The sequence below is a fragment of the Sturnus vulgaris genome, chromosome 4 (genome assembly GCF_052056855.1).
Source record: "Sturnus vulgaris isolate bStuVul1 chromosome 4, bStuVul1.hap1, whole genome shotgun sequence".
In the NCBI taxonomy this organism is placed as follows: domain Eukaryota; kingdom Metazoa; phylum Chordata; class Aves; order Passeriformes; family Sturnidae; genus Sturnus; species Sturnus vulgaris.
Genome location: NC_142246.1, coordinates 63527781 through 63554604, shown reverse-complemented (window position 1 = coordinate 63554604; position 26824 = coordinate 63527781). Strand labels below are relative to the sequence as shown.

Genomic DNA, 26824 nt, shown 5'->3' with positions numbered 1-26824 from the left:
AACCTTTCAGCTGACTTTGATGGGCTTTGCATCAATGTTATTTATACAAGATATTAAGATCAAGTTCAAAAAATTGTTAAACAACAAGTTTTATTTGTACAAGTAGTTTCATTGTCCCTCAAACACAGCTGAGCAGCTTCCTTTCTACAGTTGTATTCCCTGTATTCCAGTATGAAAGCAAGTTTTTGGTAATGGTCATCAAATGGTCAATAAAACATGGATGCTTGATATCAGTGAGTGACTCTGGAATCTTCATTTATCACCATGCTAGTCCAGTGTATTGAGTTGACAAAGATTTCCTGTTGTGTGACTGCAGCATCCTGCCATCCAATGCTGTGCCTGCCTCAGCCCTCTGCTGCTGTCACATCCCTTCCCTATCTCTGACACACCTGTGAGAGTGTGGAGAGGATGGTATCCCAAAATAATTTGGCTTACAAGAAAGAATTTTCTCATTTCATGATGAAGAAACAGGTCTGCACACGTTTAGCTGTACCCCCTTTGTAAAATACCTGTTTGTGGGTCTGAGGCTTAAGAAAATGAACAGTAAATAAATACCAGCAACATGTCTGCATTTCCAAAAGGGGTTTGTGTAGAAAGAGCCCTTCTGGCCCTGCAGGACCACTGGGATCATGGCTGGGTCTTCCAACATCTGCAAGGGACTTCAAGGGCCTTTTATGTTCACTTTAACAAAAACCTTTCAGGGATAAGCTGCCCTAATGGGTGCAAGGAAGATCCATGTTCCCCCTCCCCGTTTTACCTATCAAACCTTTTTTACTCCCCATCCCTGGAGCTATCCCTGCCCATAGCAGGAGGGTTGGAACAAAACCATCTTTAATGTCCCTTTCAACCCAAGCCATTCTATGATTCTGTGAAACAGTAGAAAAGTTATAAAAATCCATTGTATTTCAACCTCAAGCCAGGTCAGGGGCCTGCAAAGGGTTAGGAAAGATGCACATTGTTTTCACTTGGGCCTATTCTAGGACATGGACAAGATGACTTTTTAACCTGTTCATTTTGTCTGCCAGCTTTGACCTTCTATCAGTGAGGAAAACTTTAATTAAGAGCAGTAACTGATCTTCTGCTCAAAACCAGTCACCAGTGGGTGTGAATCAGCATCACAGACATGCAGAGGGGTGACTTTTTTGCCATTCCCAGAACAGCCAGAGCTGCACAGTTGCCTGCTTAGAGCACAGTTGCATTAAAATGCCACAAAGTGGCAGCAACACCAGCCTCGCAGATTGAGCCAAGGAGGAATTACAAATAAAAGTTTCATCTCCTGGCTGGCTGGGATTTATTTGACACCAGTTCCAGTAGAGAAACGTGCAAAGCTTTAGAAAACAAATACAGGTGTGATAAAAGCAGCCAGCAGAAGAAAAAAAAAAGTGGAGTATCTGGAACAGAGTACTTGGGTTTGCAAAACTGCACTGCAGTGATGCCAAAAATAGTTGCAAGAACAGCTTCAGTATAAATAAGAACAGAAAGGTTCGTTTGACTGTGGGGAAAATTTAGAGTTAAGAATTTCCCAGTAATTTGTTCTAATTAAGCTTGAATGGGCTAATTGGCTGAATTTTTATCACCTGTTGACAACTCGTTTGTGAAATGAATCTCAGTGTGGTTTGATGTGGGAGCCACAATCCCGTCTCAAGGGATCCTGCTGAGCATCCTGCAGCTGTCCCAGCAGACACAGCAAACCCAGGTGCTGCTTCTTGTTCCCATCCTGGTTTGGGGAATTAGTTTGGGCTGCAGCTGGGAAACCATGTAGTCAGCGTTGCATTCAGATCACCTTGATTTCATCTTTGGCAAACCTTTGCTTAGGAGTTTCCCTGGGTTGGTGGGACTTCAGCCTATTCCTCAGTGATTGCTGTTTGTAGATATTTTTGTTTCTTGATTTGTCTTTCATGCAGCTTGTTTCCAACTCCTAGAAGAGATGAAAACACTCTACAATGAAAATGCTGTTGCAAGTGGAGGTAAGGACACAGAACTGAGGTCCTGCACCCAGGACACAGGGAGGCACCCTGATTTTAAGTAACTGCACACAAAAAAAGCTCAGTTTTCTGCATCCCCCTCTGCAGGCAGGCATTTCTAGTTGGAATAATTTTTCCAGCTGCTGTTCAAACAGGATGGAAGTTTGCAGTCTTTCTAATAGGAGTGCATTTATGTATTTGATTTATATTTTGAAATATGGAAGTATCGTGTGCTTTGCCTTCTAAAATTTTCTGTTCTGAGTATTTTAGCAGGATGTCAAATCCAAAGAGCTTTGCTGCCAGCATGGCTCTATTAGGAATGAGACTCTGCTGGGAAAGAGGAGTATTAAATAGTATTTGAAGCTGGGAAAGTATAACCAAATAAAACATAAAAAACATAATTAAAGAAGGTGTATTGGGTAGGGCCTCCTATCACTGTGTGGCTGCTCTGTTCTTCAGCATGAAGTGTGGGGGGGGATATTCCTTTGTCATCACTGTTCCATTGTGGGAACTTGGAAGCTTGGAAGTTTTGAACTTTTTGTCCTTTTTGACACTGACTCTTAGGGGAATACTACTTTTGATTTAAGGCCTTGGAAAAGGCATCCAAATTTGAGTAATAAAGCCACAGGTGTGTAGTTAGAATAGGTGTGGTGTCACACGGTGAAGGGTTTAGAATGTAGGGTTTTTAGAATACAGTAATAGGTATGGGACAAGATGGAAGTTCTTAGGTGTTACCTCTTCCCTCCTTCTTCTTTTTCATGCTTTCAAGTAGTAGTTTTTAGCTAGATAATAAATCCCCCAGTGCAGGTCACAGGTGTTTGGTTATTAGGTCAAAAGTGTAAATCATATAGGCATCAGCTTTTAATTGGACTTTAAATTTAGCTTTAAAAAACCTTGTAACTAACTAGATTAATCTCCTTTTCGCTTGCTTTTAACTAGTAGCTGGAAGTGTTGTAGAACTCTCTATACTTTAGATAAGATTTAATAATCAACCAAGTCCAAACGAAAAATTCATCTCCTTCATGTTTTAATCCTAACTCTGAGTGGACAAAAAAATGAAAACAAGCCACTAATTAACTAGTACTACTAACCCCTAACAAGTGGTCTTTTGTGTGAGGAGTTACACGAAGAGTTGTAAGGGTTTTTCTTAGTTTTTGATTTGTAGTTTCTAGAAGCTTTTTGAATTGTTTTTTTTAAGGTGTTTGTTTGGATTGTTGTTACATGTTGAGGAGTACTTATTTTGCTCTATGTCTTTATTATCTGAGGCAGGGTTGGCTGTGGATCAGGCAAGGTACTAATTATGTGTTTGTATTTTTTATTGGCATTTGCAAAAGCTAAGCTTTGAAGTAGATGAGGATGTGCTATTTCATTACTGTACTCCTTTTTTATTGCTTGAGTTAGGTGATTTATGAAAGAAATGAACGACTTAGATACTTTTTGTTTTACTTTTGTATAAATGCTTTTTGAAACTTTAGTAGGTTGGATTTGTATAGTGGTTGAGTTTTTTATATTTGAGAGTATGTCTGGAGGCTGACTGTTGCTTGGTCTTGTGGTTTATCATGAGCTTTTTTTGTTCATTTCTTTTAATGTGAGGCTTGCATGTGGACTTTTGGCATAGGATTTTTTAAAAATTTGGCGAGAGCTCTTTTTTTTACTTTTTATAACATGAATTGTGCATTTTTTAAGATTGTTATGGTAATATATTTGTGGTTAAAAGGTACGAAATCATAATTATTGAAGGTGCTTTTTAATAATTGTTTGAAGCATGGAGAGTTTAAACTGTTTTTTTTTCATTGTTTGTCTTAGGTCTTTAATTACATTGTGTATAAGGGGTGCTCATTTGGGATTTGTATTTTTTTTATGTATAATTGACTTGCATGGTTATTAGTTGTGTTGATGCCACGTTGAAATTTTTTTTCAACTAACAACTTGCATTCCCTTGCCAGGACAGGTGTTAAATCACAACAGCTTTATGTGCAGGCAGGTCACTGCAGTTTGTCACCACAGTAATCCTGTATTTTTATTTCTGGTTATACTTTGTCGTCATTAGCACATTTCCAGCAATAGTGATTCTAAAACCAGCTCTGTACAAAATATATTTAGCTGTGGTGCCATCCAAGATTAACAATGTGGGACACCACTGTTCTGGGAACAGGGTTGTTCCTTGTAAGCCTGCTTTGCAGTTTTCCTGCCAGTCCTTAGGGATACACCTCCAGAGCCCTGAACACGAGTGTTGGGGTGGGGGTGTGCATTGAAATACAAATGAGATGCCTCTTTTAGGATCATGTTCAGAGCTAGCACCATGTGACTTCAGCTCTTCCCACACAGCACAAAATCCTAGAGCTTTTGCTGTAACCTGATTTCCCTGCTGAACACTTCCCCCTTTGGTATGTGGCAGGTGCTGTGGTCAGTGTGGTCCAGGCATGTGAGTCACCCACAGGCTGCACCCATGGGTGTCACACTTTTCCATCAAGAGGAGAAATGGATCAGCTGGCAACCTGCACTGCTGGGCTACCTGGTTTCACAGTCAGGGCCATTTGGTAGAAAACTCAGGGGTTTTGTTATCCAGGACATCCCTTTGGTCCCAGAGAGGGAATCTTTATCCCTCCTTTCCACCCCTCAGAGTGAAGTCAAGAGCCATGAGGGTAACCACGAGGAAGGCAGCAGGGTGATGCAGCCCATGCTGGTAATGCAGGATTCTCCCTGCTAACAAAAGCTTCCTGTTGAGAAACCAAAAAATACTCAAGGCTGTAAAGCTTCCCAGCACCAGGATGCTCCAGACACACAACAAATGAAATGCTTTGAAGTACAAATGTTTTATTGCAATGTTTCATTATTTACAGTACCGTTCACTTTGTCCCTGGGTGCTACCAAAGTGCAAAGCCATTTTGGGCAGGAAAGCCACATGATGGTAACTCAGCAGAGAAACACAACTGTGCCTCCTCGCTCCTGCTGTGCTGCCTCTTCCTGGTCCTGAACACAGAGAAGTTCGCTGCTCTCCCTGGGCATTTGGAACAACCTGGTGATCGTGAAACTTTGGTCACAAAGGATTGTCAGTTGTTGGTCTGTTGAAGGTGATGCAGGAACAGGAATCTGCAGTCTTCCAGCAGGACTTTACTTGGGATTCAGGGATTGTCATGGCCTAACAAGACATCTTTGTACGCAGGGCTGTCATGTTGCTATCTCAGTTTTTGATCGAAATACTGGTTTATTCCCAATTATCTTTCTTGATGACTTTCTTTGGTTCATTTAGGGTTTTGAGGTTATTTATCTGCTCCCTTAAAAGAGCAAGTAATGTGAGAATGTTACCAGAGTTGCTACTGGATACTGAAATCAGTCAAGTCTTCTAGAGATGCACTTAAAAATATTACAGAATACCACAAATTTTATTATGCATTTCCATTTTGTATAAAAATGGTGATTCAAACACCACTGAAGCCTACATTTTCACACACTATCATCTGAAAATAGGACAAATTACACTGGTTACTTCAGGAAGGACCTCTCAACAGAAACTCTCCTTTGGAGAGGGGGGCGGCAACTACAAATTTAATGGAAGCCTAGAGAATGCCAGTATTCCAGTGGCTAAACTCAAGTCAAGAATATTTCCAGCTTTCTAACAAGTTTATTAGCTTGAAAAAGTACTTTGAAAGACAGTTTCCAGACAGAATCCCTGCAATTTTCACTGTTGCCAGCATTCCCTTGGGAGGTGAGCAGTGAACTTCTCTGCCTCAGTGTGCATCAGGGATGTCATTATTTCTAAAACTTGAGACACCTTCTGTTACAGAGCTCTTGTACAACTGGGAAACGTTTAAGACTCCATTCTAGAAAATAAGTTAAATTAAATGGCACTCAAGCCCTCCAGAGAACATGTAGCAGGGCTGCTGGGGGAAGCTCAGCAGGAGTAGCTGCTGCTCCTTTCCTCACCACATGCCTGATTTACAGTTCAATATTGAGTCCTTGCAACAGCTGCCTCAAACGATTCTGAAATTACAGCTTCTCAAAAATGGGATGATTGCAGTTCTTGGCAGGTTTGTTCCTGTGAGTCACAGTTTTATTCCATGTTTTCACAGGCTTTTCTGCATCACTATTGATAGAAAGCCACCAAAAGCTTTACAGTTGCAGAAGATACCATTTTCACAAAGAAAATGTGCCGGATTTATTCCTTAACCTACCATACAAAACACAGTGTTTAGAAGCTCTGCAGTGCCTCCCTTGTAGCATTCCTTTGGAATTTGGAGGAGGTGGCAGAGCTCACATGCAGTCCACAACGTTGCTGGATCCTTGGCCCACATCCCGGATCTGGCTGCTGAGACAGGAGCACACGGCCACGCCCGCCCCTGCCCTGCAGTGTGACACTGAGCCCACGAGTTCCCACCTATGGGAGAAAAGAAAAATAAGTTCCTGCCCTTTCTGAGCAACCTGAGAGTATGTTCTGTGCCTGAAATTCTATTACACTGCCTAGCTGTTCGCTCTGCACAAAAATGCACCCCATTTAGTGAAAAATCAGATTTGAAACAAGCAGAAGAACGTAGATTGTTACTGAATTAAAGGGCAATGACAAGGGATAGAGAGGAGCAGAGCAGGAGAAGGTGCTTAAATATTGACAAGACTGTCCTTGTGATACAAGCAGCAGCCCTGCATTGACAGTCATGGACAATACTCTATTACCAGGAAACAACAGCTAGGCTCCTCCTGCACACTGCTTCTCTGCTGCTGTGTTTTCACAGAGGCAGATTTCCTCGTCTTACTAGGACAAACAAAACAATTGAAATTACCTGTTCACTATGGGATCAAATGCTTCCACTGTATTCAGGTACACGTTGCCATTATGACCTCCAACTGCAAAAATTTTTCCCATCAGTGTTGCTATGCCAACACCACCCCTCGGAGTTGTGAGCTCTGCCACGTATTCCCATTTGTTACAGCGAGGGTCAAACCGCTCCACCGAGCTCAGGGGAGAGTTGTCATCAAAGCCACCTGCAAGCAACCATCACAGGGTCAGCTTTTGGCACTCCTGCTGCAGGGGTTATCCCAGACTGGCATTATCTGATCATTCTCAGCATTCAGTGCGTCCTGTCCAGCTCTCTCTTTACCAGAACTTTACAAGCTCCTAAAAATTGATCTAACAGCTCACCCTCTTCTCACTGCACAAGCATCACCCAGAGCAATAATTTTCTTCTACTCAAGTTGCAAGGATTCTAATTATATTATTTTTTCTCCCTGAATTCATCATAATGAAACAGCTTCCCATTTGGAAGAGAAAGCAAGCTAACACCAGCATAAGGATGGTCTCAATCTTAAACTCGTTTTACTTTATGCAAAACACACTGCAGCAGCGTTCTCAAATTATAGCACTGGCAAATATTTTAGTAGGGAAAAAAATTTTCATATAAGACTCAGTGATGCACTCCCCTTGCTGGAGAAGCTGTCAGAGGAGCATTTTGTTCAAAACATATTTAAGCACTTATGACAATACACAGAGCTTTTTAAACTATCACTGTGGCACACCTACCTGGCGTCTTCCTCTCTCAGGAAAGCAGGTAAATACAAGGTAGCACACAAGACAAGAAGCTGTGGAATAAGTGCAAAAAAAGCTACTGTTGTCTACACTCAGAACACAACTGGAGTGCTTTGAAAGCATGTGAACTTAAGAATAGTTTCCTAAAAGAACTCAAGAGTAGTGAGTCTTGAGAGGATTTTTTAATACAGACATATTGTCCTGAAATGTGGGTTAGGAGCTGCTTTCAATTTCCTTGCTAACCTACCTTTGTTTAAGCATGCCCTGGCTGTGCTTGCATTCTTCTCCTGCCCGAGAACACCAAGTACAGGTCAGCTCTATCTGTTCCAGTTCCTCTAGCAACAACAGCCTCTTCCAAAGCCCAGCACTTGGCAGCAGCAGCAGCAGCACTACAAAATGCCACATCCCTACTCACCCACAACATACAAGCAGCCGTGGAGCTCGCTGACACCGTTCCCAGCCCTTCGCTGACCCATCTCTTTCACTTCTATCCACTTATCCAAGTGGGGATCGTATTTCTCCACACTGGAAAGAGATGCTACACCATCATTGCCACCCACGGCATAAACGTGGTTCTGGAAAATATTTGTACAAACATTGTTTGCGATTAGTTACCTTTACTGAGCTTTTCATAAGCAGTGTTAAAATTATAGGAAAATGTGGTACATCCACTTTCATTTAAGAATTCCAACAGATTTAACTATCTAACATAAATGCTATCTCTTCCAATGAAAGAAGCCAGCAGTTTTGTAGTGTTGCAGCTGTTTTTCAGAGCACAGAGGGATTAAAGTAGAGCATGCATTTGGTTATCTTTAAACATAGTTACCATGACAAATCAGTCAGCTGAGTGAGACAGGAAGCACTATTCATGTCACTAGAAAGGTACTCCTCCCAGTACCTCACATACTGTTGAAACAGTTCCATTTGCCATGAGTATTATCCTAAACATCCTCACTTTTTGCACGGGATTTTGATGACCAGAGGCGCTCAGACCCACCAGCTGCATTTTGCTTCAGACCTTGTGAACGCAGCTTTGAAGAGCAGCTGGGCTCCCCAGCTGGCCCCAGCCCGGGGCGCAGGAAGCAGCGACTCACCACCAGGGCTACGGAGCCCACGCCTCCCCGGGGAGTGTTCATGGAGGCCACGGTGCTCCAGCGATCCGAGTCGATGTCGTAGCGCTCCACGTCGCTGAAGCACGTGTTGTCATCCAAGCCCCCGATGGCGTAAATGGGGCCGCCCAGGGACGCCAGGGCGATGCCTCTCCTAGGGAACCACAGCAGCAACAGCTCAGTGAAATTCCTTAACCACAGGGAGCCACACAGCTAGTGCCATGCTACGTGAGTGGCACCTGCCTCAAACTAGGGGGAAAACAGCGATGGAAATTTAAAAAGTGACGTTTATAGTAAATCATGTCACTGGCCCTCTGCACACCTGTGTCCTTTAGACTGAATGCCAACTCTAAGGCCAAGTCCTCTGATCACATACTTGGACACAGGACAATGTCAGATACAATTTCTCCATTTTATTAAATCAGAAGATGAACCAAAACCTGCTGGTTTTAACTTTGATGGTATAGCTGGCTGCTACCATTTGAGAATGATTGGGGTGATACTAATACATATTAAAAGGCAAACCTGTGCTGAATATTAAGTAGCTGAACTCTAGCAAGATTTAATTGCAATGTCTTCCATTCTGGTGGTTTTTTATTAAGTGTTAAAATAGTTGTCAGATTTGTTTCTACTAAATCTATCAATATGAGTACAATCACTACTACAAAATTTAAAGCATAGTCTAGAATGTAGCATTAGGTTTCTGCTTTTACCATGTTACTGACAATATTCTGGTCTCTTTAATGAGGGCGGGTTCAGAGATACTCGAGGCAGCAGCAAGGGAAGCACAATCTTTCTACAGAACAAACATTGTGGCAACATCCTGGCCTTATCTTAAATTGCCTCAGAAGATAACACAGACACCATGTAATGGTGGCAGTTATTTTCTCCATTAAGTATTCCAAGACCTCTGTGAATGGGAGGAGTGGAGCTGGGAAGTGGCCAAGGCACAGCAAGCCTTTCATTTACCCGAGTACTCAGTAATAAATGTCACAGAAATCTAGGGCTGATTGTTGTTGAGATTATGCCCTGGGGTGGTGGCAGGAGGGAGGAAGTAGAGCAAGCCACTTCTAGGAGTCTGGGTCTTCTACTTTAATTAGGTCACAGCTACATATAGCTTTCAGACTTAAGTCATACTTAATATTTCACTCCTACTCGGACATGATGCTTTGAAAAACAAACAATAAAATGGAATGCAGAATTAGGGACATTGATTTAAATAACAGCAGAAACAAAAAATTACAGATCTGTGAGCCCAGTAACTCCTTAGAAGAATCTTAAATGTCAAGGCAAAAAGAGCCCTCAATCTGACTTTGAGATTGCATGCTTCTGGCCTTTTGTGTGAAAAACACAAATAGGCAGCTATTTGTTTCCTGGTGTAGTATTTCACTTTCTTGATTTTCACTATGAAGTATTTCACTTTTCATGTAATGCTGGCAGTTATCTCGCTCATTCTTAAAAAGAGCAAAAGCCCCACAGAACCAGTTCATCAGTTCCAAGTTGTTTACTGGGCACAGCAGAAAGGCCCTGGATGCCAGAATGCAAGCATAGCTGGGGCAGAAGAGGCCCCTGGTCCAGAAGCCAGCTCCTCCAAAAAGAACAGAAGGGTAATACATTCATAGCATAAAGCTCCAAAATAGGGGAAGGAAATTCCTAGAAATAGAACAGTTTGAAAACCCCCAAAAAAGGCAGGAGAGACAGGATGTTTTTAAGCATCTGCAAGAAACAGCACATCACAGACTAGGACTTGGAGCATGGGACACATGTACCTCTTTGTGTTCATTGATGCCTTCATCATCCACTTGTTTGTGAGAGGATCAAATACTTCCATGCTTCCTAAGTGTTCATTTCCATCATGTCCACCTACTGCGTAGACTTTACCTGAACACACAGACATCTTTTGATACAGAGATTGCTTGGCAACATTTCAGTTTTCATTTATATAATATCCCTGCCTATGTGGAGACAAAGAGGTCAAATAAAGGTTAAAGTTTTTAAATGCTTTCAACGTCAGAGTTTTATATGCTGCACTCAACCAGGAATCTGTTCTAATGTGAACTTTTGCACAAAGCTTCAGATTATGTAGACAAAAAAATCTCATAATTTAAGTACTGCAGGTCAAATCAGTTTGGACACATGTACCAGTCTCTCCAGATTTTCTATGGAGAAAAATGATCTCTGTTCTGTTGCAACAGAGGGGCTCCCATGTACAAGAGAAAGCTGCATTATTGGTGCTAAGCTGCTCTGGACTGCACAGACCTTTTTCAGAAGATGGAGACCCAAAAGCTAGATCTGCTCTTGGAAGAGTTATGTAACTTTAGTAACTTAGTAACTTTCCAGGATGGATTTAAGTAGGAAGGGAGCCAGTATGAGTACTAGCAAATTCTGGGTGACTGCTGTGTAAGACCATTTCTTTATAAATGGATTTTAAATAAGTAAATAAATAAGTAAATCACCTATTAAAGGCCAGAAGCTATATACAGTTCAGTTGGGCTGGGAGGAACCTTTAAAGGTCATCTAGTCCAGCCCCTCTGCAATAAACATGGACATTTTAATTTTCAGGTTGCTCAGAGCACCATTCAGTCTGACCTTGACCACTTCCAGAGATGGGACATTTACCACTTCTGTGGACAACCTGTTCCAGGTTTTCAGCAACCTTACTCTAAAAAACTTCTGCCTCATATCTAGTCTAAATCTACCCTCTTTTAGTTTAAAACCATTAGCTCTTGCCCTATTACAACAGGCTCCACTAAAAAGCCTGTCTTCCTCTTTCTAGCAAGCTCCCTTTAAAGCACAAAAAGGCCACAATAAGGTCTCCATGAAGTCTCCCAAGTCTGAGCAGCCCAGCTCTGTCAGTTCCCAGCAATGTCTTTTCCATAAACACAGTCTCAGATCGGCTCAGGACCAAACACTCCTTCAAGGGGGAGAAGCTTTACTAAACTGAAGGCTATCAAACAATTAAGCAATTAGTTTATTTCTTGTACAGTTAGTAAAAGCACCAACACAGCAAAAGGAGCAAACAAGTGCCTTTTGGCTGGGGTTACTTGAATAGGGTTACTGACCTCCCACGGAGATGACACCCACGTGCCTCCTCCTGCTGTTCATTTCAGGGCCGAAGAACCAGCTGTTCCTACTGATGGAGTAACACTCGATGCTGCGGAAGGGGTCACCTGATCCTCCTCTGCCACCGACACAGAACAGCACACCTGCAGAACACAAAGCAGGCTTCCAGAGAACTAGCAGGAGGATGGGCAAAAACAGCTTCATAGCAGAGCAAACTGAAAATTATGTCGTTTGGGGGAACTTGTATTTCACTTCAAGGAACACAGTCATTGCCCTTCATAACTTGATACTGGATTTTGGCATTTGCTTGACATGCTCTATGGCAATTTGCTATCTGTGCTCTTGTAAAAACAATGCATATTTTAAATATGCTTTTTGTGATTTGGCTTAAGGAGATAAATCCATTGTTTGTTAAATATAATGATGTAGAAATTATGATCTGTGGTAAACATTCATCACTCACTTTTGGTGTAGGTTAGTCAAAGACTTGAAAAGTTTCCTCAACCTTCAACACCAAAAGGTAACTGTCCACTGTTTTTGGTACAGCTTTGAACAGATTGCCTGGTCATAATATATGTAACAGCTCTGGCTTTAATCCAGATAGAGCCAATCGGGATAAATTACTAACGCTTTAAAGAAAGAAAAGTTCTGCTAAAGTTCTGCTAGGAAAATGCAGCACATTATAGAAATACCAGAGAGATACACAGCAGCTTTCCCAATTTTGCATCAAGTCATGAACAACCCTCGACATCAAGCTATACCTGCTTGATATCAAGATACCTGCACAGATGTGCTGCCTTTTCTCCACACCACTCCCTACTGGGTAACCAGACACACATTTAATTACCAGCAGTCTGCTTCCTTGGTGTTGTGCGAATGGAGTACTCAAAGTCAGGCACTGCCCTGCTGCTCAGGTGAAGGTGGTAGTTCCTTGCTTCATCCAGCAAATCCCTACATTTTAGATTCTGCTTGACAATCTCTTCCTTTGCCACAACACCCATAAGGAAACAAATGGGCAAGAGAGGCAGCCGTACCTGACACAGAAATGAACACAGTTGGAGAAAAGTGGCTCAAGTGCCGAGTGTCACCATGCAGCGCTGCACATGCACGGCCGGCAGCTGCGGAGCCACCGGCAGCCCCACGCTCCTCAGGAAGGAGAGCAGCTCTCAGAGCTGTTCCACACAACAGCCACATGAACACTTCTTTCTGGTGATAATGTCTGCTACAACCATCTGCATTTCAGCCACAGTGGAGAAGTGTCCCTTGGCCCAGGCTGTGCCGAGGAAGGAGACACGCTGCTGCACGCACACCTGCCCAGCGTGATGCAGGCACCATCTGTGGCTTTACCAGGGCTTTATCAACTTAGTGTGCTGTTGGCTATGAATCTCACTGCTATGTCAGTGTCAGAGGGTTTGTGCTAAAATGGTTCATTTTGTGTGGGTGGCAAGTCAAAAAGGAAACATTTAGTCACCATGAACTACATGTCTATGAAGGACATTTTGCTAGTGCAGTAACACCTTTCTCTAAGGCAGACTTGACAGACTTCAATCTTAAAAAAAAGTAATAAATATCGAGAGCTAGTTGTTTCCTTCTCTAAATCCTTCCTGCCATTTATTTCAGAAAACCTTTCATCCTTCTTTGTAAGACAAACAGTGCAGAATACAAAGTACAATCGGAGGCAAAGGTGGGACACATTAGTGGGGGGAACTGAAGGAAATCTCCACCTGACTTCCTATAGTTTGGAGTCAACACTATCAAGCAGCTCTCAGCTGGCTTAACAGCAATGGTGCAGAAGCCCAGTAGCTCCAGTGCTTCTCACAGCAAAAGGATGGGACTGTTACAGCACTGACAAGCACCCCTGCCTTGAAGCAAGCATGTGTTTCTACCCATTCTTCCTGACCTCCTTGCTTTTAGTCCCATTTCTTCCTTTATTTTGGCCCAGCTTATTTGAGGCTATTTTAAAGTACCACTGCAGCCCTGCTGACAGACTCCTAAGGTTAGTGAAGTGGTAAGAACTCCAGACTGTTAAATTCAGAACCTCATTATAACAGTGAAACCCCATAAGGCTGAATATGACACGGATAATCACTGTCCGGAAGCCCAGGCATGTTTTCTGCTAGCAGTAATATCCAAGTCAACTAATGACTCCATAGGCTCTGGCAAATAACCCATAATTACAAGAAGAGGTTTACTTTTTCTTTGCTTGAATCTAGTCTCTGGTTTCCATCAATAGAGTGAAACTGTTAATCTCATCAATTTCTTTTAAAAAATCTTTAATTATACTGCCTGTAAGTTTAAGTATAGCATAATAAGAAAGGGGGTTTTGTACCAAAAACCTCATGGTAGTCTAGATGAAACTGAAAGTTTTTGGAAGATAGCTAATAAACCATTGTGATCTTTTCCTAGGAAATGTGAAAAATGATTCATGAAGGCAATGACAGCAGCATCTCAGTGGACCTCTCCTTACTCACATAACGTCAATATTATCAATTCAGCCAAATGCAAAATAATCAAGTTGGAGTTTGGTGACAACTAAAACTGCACAGCCAATCTACCTGTTAAGACACATGGAATGTTTTGCAGCACATGGCATGCAAGTTCTTCCCAATACAGGCTTTCCACACCTGTCTCAAATACTATGACACAACTTGATGTGACATATGTTAGTTTCCTTTCCTAGCCATGTAAGAAAACTTAACAGCTTTGCCTCCTCTCTTAAGTACAAATATGTAACAGCAAGGGCAGTGAGCATATCAGGCTGTAGGAGTGGCAAGCCAAGTGAAGTGATGACTTTATATTTTGTTTTGCGTCAGTATAAAATATTTCTGCTCAACCACAGATGTAGCTTTTTGTTGGTTCCCCATCTCCCAGCCATGAGCATGAAGTGAGAACTTTCCTCTCTACAGAAACAGGAGAATATCACTTCTCTCTGATATTTAAGAAATCTAACTTGCTTCCATGGTCAACTCCCAACTCTGAATACTAGAAGAGGCACCAAAAGCTAAGAATATTTTTCACTTTCAGATGTACTCAAGTACAGAGAGCTGATTATACAACTAAACCAGTGATGAGACAGGCACTTGTTGCCTCGGTCTGCCCTACCTGTCCAAGGATCTCATCCAGCCACGTAGCATGATGCTGTGGATTGGCCAGCAGCCACTTGATAGCAGCATTGTAAACCTGTTTCTCATTTTCAATATTCAGGTCACTGGAGGACAGGAGTTTATAGAGGTGCTGTGGTGACACGCTCACAAAGTCCTCGCACTCCATCACTTCGGTGAAATGTTCACAGGCGAACTGATCAGCCATGTCCATCAGGTCGATGCGGTTGTGGGTCTCTGCGAACGCCCTGACGGCCAGGCAGTTGGAGGGGTGGAAGTGCAGCTTCATGTATTCACAGCAGGCCTTGGCCACCAGTTCCACCTGCAGGATGCAGGCGGCGTACAGGAGGGGCTGCACGTTATCCACGGTCAGCGTGAGCCGCGAGGAGTACGCGAACTTCACCAGGTCCTCGATGGCGTCGCCGTCAAAGTCCCTGATCTCGATCAGCTTCTGCTTGGCTTCAGCCATTTCCGAAAGAAACATGGCCCGGAAGTACGGGATAACGCAAGCTAGCACCAGTTTGTGGCAGGAGATTAGCTTTGAACCAACCTGAAAGAGAAAAGAACAACAACAAAAAAATCCCCAATGTTTTGCTGGAATGTCAGTACTGGCTGTCAAAGCAGGAACAGTGAAGTTGAATAAAAATTCTGGACTCCATGTGCTTCGTCTGTATTTTGTCCACACAAATGAACCCATTTGCCCTGTACTTCTGACATTACATCCATGCATCCAAAGGAATTCTGAGCTGTAGCTTGGCCATCAGGGTAGAGCAAAGCCGTAACATCAGTGCTACTGCTGACAGCACTGAACTTGCCTTATGAAGCAGCCTTAGAAATATTCTAGATGCATCCTGGAGATAGGAGGAGACTGCTTGTCTTTTATATGTACTCAGAGACTTTCAGGGGGGAAAATTAGAAAGTGACATTTTTAGAGTACTTAATTTAGACTTCTGGACTTTTACTGCTGTCAAGGAATTGATGTTTATACAAGCAAATTTATGTAAAACCATAGGAATAACAGCTATTTCAGGGGTTATTAAAAGTTACCAATCACTTCAATATTTTCAGAATGTTTAGCCACAAAAGACAGTGTATTCCCCATAAAGAGAAGGTATTCCTCAAAATTCTGATCAGAAATGTAAGATAAGATTTTCATGTACAAAATTCTAGAATTCCACTACATTAAAAAAGAATCTGAATACTGAAGGTAAATGAACAATCCACAGCTTATCTGTGTTGCAGGAGTGCTTTCTTACAGCCTTTGTCACTCTGCATGTAAAGGGATGGCTGACATAAGCAACCAGCTTCCCTGACAGACTCAAATTACATGTTCATTTTCAGATGAAGGTACTATAGAGAGCTGGTGTGCACTTAAAAAAACAAAAACATACTAAATTATAAAGGATATTTTGGATTTTTTCTAGCTCTGATTCAATACACAATTGCTTTACTTTTTTAAAGAGTATGATCAACACAAGTGTAATCTATCTGGTGAGCAGCGAGCTGAGTACAGAAAGTAAACACACAAGCAAGAGTATGCAGATTAAAAAAGAGGAAAAGATGGATGGTTCAGTGTGGTAACTTCAGATCACTCCAGAAGGAACAATTCAGACCAACCAAATGAAAAAAAAACAAACCACCGGGAGAAAAGCAGATGGTATTCATCTGCCACTCTCCGCCTTCTAAGACTGTTCATATGACAGCAGCAGGAGAGTAGGTGAAATTCCAGAATTTAACTCTTTGGAGCAGAGGGAGTCTCCCTGTGTGCTCCCACAGCTTATCACTGTCACAGCATCAGCACACCAACTAACTACAGTATTGATATAAAAACATGCCACCAGTGAGAGGTCTGATGTATCAGGGAAAACTTCCAGGCCATCCTTACCTTCAGACACTTTTATTCTGCCCATCATCCCACTCCATAATTAAACCTTTCTTTTGAATTAAGTGGCTTTACTATGTTACTCAAATCTGCTTAATTTTAAGTTACAGAATGGTTTGGGTTGGAAGGCACTTTAAAGGCCATCTCATTCCACCCCCTGCCATGGGCAGGGACTCCTTCCACCAGTTACCTAGCATGTTCTTGCTATTTTGAGATCAGAGTTCCCCTCCAGTTACTAACTATCATATTTTAAGAGTCAGCAGTTAGAACAATAATTGGTCTGACAACAGCAATACCAGAATTGCTCACTAACTCAGGTCACACACAAAAGCAAAAAGTTCAGTAATGATCTGATTATTCTTAAAACATGAGTGAGGCGTGAGCACTACAGCAAGAAAAATCAAGCCCCTCTGAAAATTCTAATTCAAGTACATGTTAACAGTTACTTGAAAATCACGTCATCCAGCATTCTTAAGTTACCAAAATAGCTCCACACAGATCATACAAATGAACATTAATACCAGCCTAATTTAGGGAAAGTTAAACTCCAGCCCCAGCAAACTGTTTTTTCCAAGGCAAGTTTCCCTAGCAGGAATATGCATTTAAATATGTTTATAAAGTAAGACTTTCTGCCTTTGTTTTTGTTGTTTTTTTTTTTTTTTTTTTTTTTGCAAGGGTAGGTAGAAAGGAGGGAAGGTAAAAATGAAGTGACCAAGAAGAAAAGGGATGAAGAGGGTTGGTAACACGAGGGGCATGCATGTGCCAAGGATTTTCCCTGTTCATATCTAATAGTTAAAGCAGCAGGCTAACAACTTATCCTAAAGGCAACTGTCATTTGTTCTTGGTTTAGGAACTGTGCTTCATCACTATTCCTTAAATAACTATCTTGCACCAGCAAGTTCTTTAGCTAAGCAATACTTAATAGTCAAAGGTGCTGGCACCCACTTCTTTGCATGCTAAATACAAATTTATTGTGATCAGGATCTAAGTAATATACAGCTGAGTTACAAATAATGCATTAAAGCAATGCTATGCAAGAATCACAAAATTTGCTTCCTCCCTCTCTTCCTTTACTCTTTGATCAGCTGCAGAACACAACTGTCTGGGTTTTTTTTCTTTCGTTCTTTGAAGAATGCTGGAAGTTAGATTTGTTCCAGAAATCCCGTTTGCTGAGAAGAATCTAGCAAAACAACACAAAGTGCAGACATGGAGGTAAAATTGGAGATGAAAGTATATTGAGAACAAAGAGGCTACAAGGAGCTGGAATTGCACAGTAATTAGGGACCAAGAGAAGGAACTTGCTTAGAAGGCAAGTTGGATGAGGTCAAAGCCATGTACTTCCTCTCTCAGATTGTCAGGATTTCAAGTGTTTAAATTTCAGCTGTAAACTTCCTAAATAAAGAAAAAAAATATAAGCATCTCCAGAGATGCCTCAGATCCAACAGATATTCTGTGGCTTCCACACCCCTGCCAATATTCACAGCCACCTTCCAACACACTTATCTGCAGCTTTATCTTCAGACTGATACATGCAATGGATATGTGACAAGTATCACCTTCAGTGTAACATCACAGAGCTCTCCAGCTTCAAAGAAATGAAGAAGAGAGCTGTGAAAATCCTTCCAAGCCTCATTTGCCTCAAACACGAAGACATCCTCGTCCCCATCGCTGTTGGAAGGCCGAGTTTGCTGCTGCTGCTGCCGCCTTTTTCCCTTTACCAGATGTTGTTTTGCCTGCTCAGGGACCATGGATTCTGAAGCCATTGGCTGTTTCTTCTCTCAGTGCATCAATCTTCAAAAACTCCTGCCAAGATAAAATCCAGCCCATCAGGAGTTAGGTTATAAAATTCAGTTCTGTTCATCTTCCTGTTTAAGAACACACACAAAAGTAGAAAATGAGACATTAGGTAATGCTAGTACATAACACTTCAATTACATTATAATACTACCTATGATCTTACTTGGGGAAGATGAGAGAAGAAGGAACAAAAAAAGAGACCCACAGCTAAGAATCCTATGTAGGTACCTTTAGGAAAAGCCATATTTATGAACTTCTTGTCCATACTTCTTGATAAAAACATGAAAAAGGCAGATATGTACCATAGAAGCATAGAACTGTTTGGGTTGGAAAGAACCTTAAAGATTGTATAGTTCCAACCTTCCATTAGATCAGGTTGCTCAGAGCCCCACCCAGCCTGGTATTGAACACTTCCAGGGATGAGGCATCTTGCAGCTTCTCTGGACATTTTTCACTGTCTCACCACCCTCACAGCAAAGAACTTCTTCTAAACATCTAATCTAAATCTCTTTTCATTGGAACTGTTCCCATTTGCCCTATGACCACCTGCCTGTAAAAAGTAACTCTCCCTGTTTTTCATAAGCCACCTTTAAGCACCGGAAGGTACTCCAGACTACACTGAGAAGCATGTTCCTCTTTTGGAACCGACTACCTTTGGTTTCATGGCTTTTTAGCTACTTTATGATGCATTCATTCTTCATTCTATTCTAAGAGTCTATCACTGCTATAATTCAGAGACTTCTGCTCATGGACCCTGGTGTTGGAGGAAGTGGACTAGCCAAAGAACAAAAAATTCTTCTGCACTAAAAATTTAAGTCACATGTCTGGGAGCAGAACTGATTTCCTTTGGGAGACTTTGAAAGCGTCCATGCCTCTTATTAAACTTACAGCTCTTCATGCATCAGTACTGGAGAAAAAGCAGGAAGTGACCTGAGGCAACCACACTTGTTCCTGCTGTAGGTCACGGGGTTGCTGCCAGCTCCAGGTCCTGTGTGGTGACAGAGCTGGTGGCTGCACTGGGCCAGGCAGGTTAAGGTGAGATCAAACATAGAATACTTGGTGCTTTAAGCAAGGTAAGTACTCATCTTTTAAAATTCAGGTAAGAGAAAGATCTTACTTCTTCCAAAACTACAAACTAGCTCAAAGATATTATGGATCATGGGACCTTTATACAGTTTATAGCAACGAATACCTTTTCTGCTGAAAACTTAAGCTTCATTATGCCAGATTTACAAATTACTAAGATGTTTTTCTAGTTCATTATGGTATTTTGGTTCTCAAATGAATCCTCTATGAATGGTACTCATGTTTAACATGCCCTTCCAGGAGGTCACTATTAGCACTGAGATCTGAAGCTGACACAGAGCTTCAAACACAATATCCTGAGGTTATAAAAATTAACATGGACAAACAAGAAGGAGAAGACTGACGGTGAAATTCTGTATAGGGATGTTGAAAGGCACCATGTGCTATTCATTCACATGATAATGTAGGTAAGATATAGCATCTCTAGCCTACACTTGTAGGGAACTCATGCTTATTTTGGTCTTTGACTGACACTCTCGCTTTACCACTCCCTCCTTAAAAAGGCTGATGTGTACATTTTTCCTATTCTGGGTATGCCACTGTAAACACCAACATAAAACCCATGAGTCTTAAGAAAAAATCAGTGCTGTCGGGGTGAATTTTTTATGCTACACATGAACTAAGCAGTAACACAAAAGCCAAATATAACTGATGTTAAGCAATTTTACATTCATATCTCACGCTCACAGCAAATAAAGGTCTTGGAGATGCTCTGAGCTCTTGCCTGTAAGAGAAGCAGTTGACTGCATACTTGGATTTATATACTTGACACATACTAAGTACCCACTTGATATGGTAGAGGAAGAAACTAGAAATTACACCAGAGGAAACCAATGGCATTACTTGGGCACACAGCCATAGATAAGAAAATCACATCTATGAGGGAGTGCCCAGTATTGTGATATCAAATATGTGTATGGGAACATGAGGACAAGTCAATTACTGTTCCTCAACTAAAGAGAAGTTTCTGCAACATGTTAAGAATGAACATGTGTAACATAACTTCAGAAATATTCAGACAGCAATAGACTGACACACTTCAGTTTTCTTCTGATGAGACTTGGTAGCAGGTAGATTTTTATTCTTCCCCCCAAGTCACCAATTCAGGAGCATCTTGCTTCTGTCATACACCTAGGTCATGCAAATCTTTTTAGACATCTATCCCCAAATCCTCCACTGGTCTTAATTACAGAGTCTTGCAATTTGAATCTTCAAACAAATCATCATCTGCTATGGAAAGTACCAGCTGCAGCCATGTTTCATTTGCAGAAAATCCTGGCTTGGGCTCATCTTTAGCCATAAACCTTTTCTAATCTCAGATTTTCAATGAAAAAGAAATTAATTTTAGTAGCACTTGACTCAAGATACTAAGTTCTGAAAATCTGAAGATGACTCCAAATTCATGAAAGTCAGTATAATATATACTCCACAAACAAAGAGAAGAGCCATTACAGATTTATTCCCCAAATCAACAGTAATTCAACAATAACATCCAACTACTTGAGGTTAGTTTAGTCTTGGGTGAATGCAACACACACACAGTCTTTCCTCTCTAGAGCAAAACACTGCCATTCAGAACTTCAATAATGTGCTCCCTTTTTCACCTTGGCAATTGAGTCTTTCAGCCTCCATGCAGTCTAATATTTTGATGACATTAAGGGTATAAGTGACCATCACAGCAAGTGACTCTAAGGAAACTAAAGGAAGTGCCTCATTCATAACATCATCTATCATTCCTTGAAAACAGCTACTTAACACTTTCCATGAAGGAGTAGCTGTCTGGATTAAAAAAACAAACAAACAAACCCCACACACTTACAGCTCACCATCTACTGAGAGCCAGTCAGCAATTTCCTTGTTCAAGTTAAATATTTAGAAATACTGATGATGTCTGCTATTCTCAAGAGCTCTGTGCTCTGGTCATCAGTGCTGGCCCTAAGGCAAGGGACTGAGGATCCCCTCCTAGCTGCTCCTCTAATTTAAAAAAGCAAGAAAGGATGGGAGGTCAGAGCACAAGCAGGCTATCTTACAACTGCTCTAATTCAGGTAACATCTGAATGTGACATGGTTTTGATTCAGACATTCTAGCTAAATCTTAAATGGAATAAAGCATAAAATTTCTCAAGTCACATTGAGTACTTGTGCTCAGTAGAGACAAAATACCTCCATTTTGAAGCAGAAAGAAACTGAAGACAATAGGCAGTGATAGAACATAAATAACATTGCTCTGTTTTCCCCCATTATGAAATGAAATCCCAGGAATCCTGGCTGACAAGCCAATCTAGACGTTGGAGACATGGCCTCCTTTTCCCCTGTGGAGCACCTCTGGAGGCCATGTCCCAGAATGAAGGGATCATCCTTATTCCTTCTCTGACACATGGGAGGAAGACACTTCAGTGATATAAAACAAACAAAACCACGATTGCCACTGTAACAAAAATTAGGCAGTGTTCAGATAAGAGGTAATCTTAAATCTGTAAATCCAGTGCTCCTTATGATTGGTGGTACAAAAGCTGGCAAAAAGGTGGCAGAAGTGCAGGAAAAATAAAGACACAGATGAAATTTCCCCAAGTATCCTGTATGCAATTTTGACTACCTATCCCCAAGAAGAACTAAAATCACATCATGATCTGTGCAAAGAAGTGTGGTCAGCCTCCCTCAGAAACTAAAAACGCCTTTTAATTGAAGGAGACAAGAAATTTGCCTTTGTACATGTGGCTGTGTAAAACTAACTTGTCTAACACAGAGCCTGGTGAGTCTCAGTGGGTAATGAAATGCTTTCACTGCTGCCCACAAAATCAGAGCAGCAGAGGCGGCAACAAGATCTTCTCCAGTTTAATCCAGCTAACAGAGCAATTCGAGTTGTTGTCTTGTGTTGTACTACGAGAACTTGAATGTTTGGAGAAAGGACAGCTGGCAGAGCTAAGGAAGACACAGAGGGAGAGAAGTGGGAAGGGCAGGAGGCAGCTGCAGTGCAAACTGCAGACAAGCAGCAGCTTTGGCAGGGACTGTGCCAGCAGCTGTTTCACTGCCAGCCTTGGCTACAGCTGCACCATCGAGAAGGAACACGGAGGGGGAAAACTGATAGATAAAATAGTGTAGGAAATCCTCAGTTCTCTCCCATTCTCCCTTCTCGTCTTTAATTTCTGTTAAAGATGATGTGGAAACTTTATGCAGAACTGTTCAGATGCCCACACTAACTAGGTCAAATTAGACAAGGCTGGAAAACATGGGGAACGTTCAAATGACACACTGTATTACAATCCTAAACCTACTGCACTTTTCAGTAGAAAGTTATTTAACAGAAAGAAAAAAAAATAGTCAGAAACCACCCATCTAACTGGTTTAGCTTGTTTAAAACCACCGAGATTGCTTTGTAGAAACACATAGAAAAGTTTCTTAGACAACACTAATTTAGAGTTTCTGAATCCTTTCAGCATTTCCAAAGTTCTTTGCAGCAAAAAGTGACATTAGTATTTTGTGTTACTTGTCACACAGGTAGCTCAGCAACGGTGAAATGGGTACAGCTGGCACCATCTCTCTTAAATTGGTATAATCAAATCCCCATCAGTGCTGCAGACACACAAGCAGTGAATGAGAACAGCTCTTCCTTGGAAAAAACAGAAAAGTGTTTTGTAGAGCATGAAAAGCATAGTCAGATAAAAATTCATTTTGGAAATAATTCTTCCTGGCAGTTCTTCATGCTGTTTTGAGACGATTTCCTCCCAGCTCTCTTTGAGTCAATGCTCAGTGAAGTTCTCCTGAGGTTTAATCCCAGCTTCTGTGAAACACCAGAAAGGCCACCTGTCTCCTGGGATTTACAGAATGACAGGTTGACAATTTTGTTCAATTCTGCATTATAAAAAACAAACAAAAATCTCATGTGCCATGACTTATTTATGCTTCATTTTTGCTTCAGAACAACCAACAACATCCCTCAGAAGTCACAAAACAGCAAGGCAGGACCCTGCTTTGCAGGTACAGCAGTAACTAAGGCGTGGTTTTTTTAATGCAAAGTAAACTTGGGAAGACACAAAAAGTAAAACACAAAATAAAAACCACTGAAAATCAGTGCAATGGGAGCATAGCGAAGTGCTGATTGATAAATACAAAAATTTAACTAGCCTGCTACATTCACAAGAACACAGAAGAGTCCCTTACCAAGGCGAGGCACTATTGTCTTCTCTGACAGACCATATTAAAAATAACAATATTTTAATAGTCTCCACAGCAGCATTTAGTCCAGCCATTCCTGGGAAGTTTTAACAGAGAGTAAAATCATTTCTAAGTGAGTTGGCAGCTTCTTTTATCCTGTATATGTAAATCAAGGCATGGTACCCACCAGAGCATCCCAGAACTGCAGCCAAACAATGCTTCCCATGCACACACCAGTCCCTTCCTCCCAGGACTCTCTGCCTTAGCTGCCAGCCATCATCACATTCTCGCATTTAGAGCAGAGATTCACGAGACAAACAGCTCAAACCATAAAGCACTATCACCTTCCTTCTGTCCCAGAGCTGCAAGGCTCCTTCAAAATCTGAAATCAAGAGGTGGCAGAGGTAATACAAGACAAAAAGGCTTCACAAACCAAGATGCTACAACCATTGCAAGAAATTATTATTACAAAATCTGTTTGGTGAAGCCTGCTGGGGAAGAACTAAAGCACTGGCTAATGTGGTACTGTGCTGCCTTGCATCAAATTACTGGCAGTCATTACACAATGATCCTGTCTTCTTGTGACCACACCGATTACATTTGCCTTTACAAATAAACAGCCAACCAGAAAACTCGATGCCAGGCTAGTGACATCCCACTAACAATTAATAAAATAAATGAGGTCATGAGCACACAGCACAGAAACAGGAGGCACAACCTTGCCACGCAACAATGCAGTCACATTTCCTCCGCAGCACAAGAGTTTGCGGAGAGATGACTCGGCCCAAACTAACTCAAAAACCTCAGACCACATTGCTTGAAGGTGGCTGAACCTTTTGCAGCTTAACCTCCATTTCCAGCACAGACATCTGAGACACGTCTGTTGTGGTTTCAATTTGACAGCACTTGATGAGCTGTTTTACTCGTTGTGGTCTTTCTTCATAGTGTGATTTGTTTGTTGATTATCCTTGCAGAAGCCTTTGCAACCAGCACAGCAATCACAGGAAGCCAGGTTTCTATGAGTCTTGTAACTTTTACAAGTGTAGGATATATAGGAAGGACTTAGGCAAAGGAAGAAACAAAGATACACTTGCCAGTGGCCAGTTAGCAACTGAGTGGAGATGGGAAGAGGGAACCCATCAAAAGAGGAAGGAAAGCCAAGCAGGCAGTTTCAAGAGCTGGGGGAGGTATGACATTTTAATTTCTTATTTATTTGAAAAGGAAGGAAAAGCTAGAAACTCCTGAGGCTCTCCCCAACAGCAACGTCAATTTCTTGCTTTTTCAAACACAAACATTTGTTTTGGGGTGAGCTAAGCGACTACTCGTTATCCTTCACAAGATGCCGATAGCGAGCAGACTAAGGCACCACCTTCGGCTGTGGTCTCCGCATGGAGCACCCTGAAACGCGCGGAATCCCGGCTCAGTTCATTTTCAATTAACATTTATCTCCTTTCTCGAGCGGCGTGGCCGCCGGGGCTCTCTCCGTGGGTGCCCCCGATGCCGAGCTCGGGCACGGTGCCGCCTCTGCGCACAGCCCAGCTCCGGTAACCATTCCCACCGATTCCACCCTAATTCCCCGCACACCGGCGCTCGGCCCGGCTCCCATCGCGGCCATCCCCGCGGGCCAGGGGGGAGCCGGGTCGGCCCCGCGGCCCTCCCGGGAGCGGCTCCGGGCCGTGCCGCCCTGCCCCGGGGGCAGGAGCCCTCGGCGGTGCCGCAGGAAGGGGAGGAACACCACCCGCCCCACCGAGCCCGCTCCCGGGACACCGGCGCGGAACCTGAGGGCAGGGGGCGCGTTACATAAGGGCGGGGGAGCCGCCATGGCGCTACGAGCGCGGGATGAGGGCGCGGGACGGCGGGGGAAGGGCGTGGGGTGGGACGAAGCCCTCCGGACCGCGGGGGAAGCGGAGGCGTGAGGTGAGAGCCGGGGTGAGCCCCGCGGTGCCTGCCCGGTGCCCGGTGCCCGCCCCGCTCACCTGCGCTGCCGCTGCCGCCGCGGCGGGTCCGGCGGAGCGCCCGCCGGCCGCCAGGGGGCGCGCAGCGCGCATGCGCGGAGGGGCGGGGGCAAGGCGGGAGGCCGGCGGCGCTTCCCGCGCTGCCACCCCCTCAGATTGCCTGGGGAAAACTGACGGGGATGTGCTTTCCATCGGTGCGGGAAATGGGTTTTCTTGGAGCGTAAAAGGGCTGGGCTTCAGCGAGGAGCAGAAGCAGGCAGAGCATCTCCTGAGAAATGCCATCGCAATCTCCGCCGGAATGATCGCGTGGGGAGTGGCTGAGGGCACTTGGTGTTTTCAGCCTGGAAATGAGGAAACTGAGGAGAGACCCCATTGCAGTTACAGCTTCCTCCTGAAGGGAAGCGGAGGGGCAGGCTCTGAGCTCTTCACTCTCCTGAGCAGTGACAGGACTCGAGGAAACAACCCGAAAATCTCTCAGGGAAGGTTTAGATTGGATATCAGGAAAAGGTTCTTCTATCCCCAGAGAGTGGTTGGGCACTGGAACAGGCTCCCCGTGGGAGTGTCACAGCACCAAGCCCCACAAAGCTCAGTAAGCATTCGGACAATGCTGTCAGGCACAGGGTGTGACTCTTGGGGATGTCCTGTGCAGGGCCAGGAGCTGGGCTCCATGATCCTTGTGTATCCCTTCCACATCAGCATGTTCTGTGATTCTTTGATTCTGTAATGCAGATCGGAGTGATCCTGCTTCAGATTTTGGAGGAACTGCTCTCCATAAGTTCAGAGGGAGAAGGATGTAATACAGAGGAAAAGGCGGTACCAGCTCCTTCCTCTCCACCTGTCCACCAGCTCTGCACTCTACGAGTGTATATTTTTTATGTATACATACAGAGAGGTACATACAGCCCCTCCAGTGCAGCAATACATTTCCCTAATACGCATTTTTCCCCGGGTTGATTCAGTCTCTTTATTAGTAGTACCCTTCTCTGCCTGGGGAATAATAAATGTAAGTCTTTATTCCATTTGGTCAAAGCTTGACTTCAGAACTTGAAAAGAATTGGCCAAGAAAGCTTTGCAGGCTGTTAGAAAGCCCTTATGAAAGAAATAGATGCCCTGGGGAGTATGGAGATTTCCTTGCACAAAAGCAAGCACAGCTTGCCAAGTGAAAATGCCCGTCACCTCCAGCCCCACAGG

General features: G+C 42.9%; 1 protein-coding gene across 3 annotated transcripts; it reads right to left on the bottom strand.

Moving 5' to 3' along the window:
• Positions 1-4761: 4761 nt before the first annotated feature.
• Positions 4762-25700, bottom strand: KLHL8 (kelch like family member 8). 3 transcript variants are annotated; one of them, XR_015803376.1, is made up of 11 exons: positions 25655-25700; positions 18197-18443; positions 14760-15308; positions 12505-12691; positions 11657-11800; positions 10364-10475; positions 8580-8748; positions 7901-8060; positions 7480-7538; positions 6743-6944; positions 4762-6342 (listed from the first exon to the last, which is right to left on the bottom strand). XR_015803376.1 is itself a non-coding variant. In XM_088164121.1 (10 exons), the coding sequence occupies exons 2-10, from the start codon at positions 18401-18403 to the stop codon at positions 6219-6221; spliced, it is 1854 nt and encodes a 617-aa protein (XP_088020247.1). In that variant the 5' UTR covers positions 18404-18443; positions 25655-25700; the 3' UTR covers positions 4762-6218. The 3 variants fall into 3 exon arrangements, 2 of the variants coding, with proteins under 2 accessions (XP_088020247.1, XP_088020248.1); XM_088164121.1 differs by lacking the exon at positions 7480-7538; XM_088164122.1 differs by lacking the exons at positions 7480-7538; positions 25655-25700 and adding an exon at positions 23866-24060.
• Between the last annotated feature and the right edge of the window lie 1124 nt (positions 25701-26824).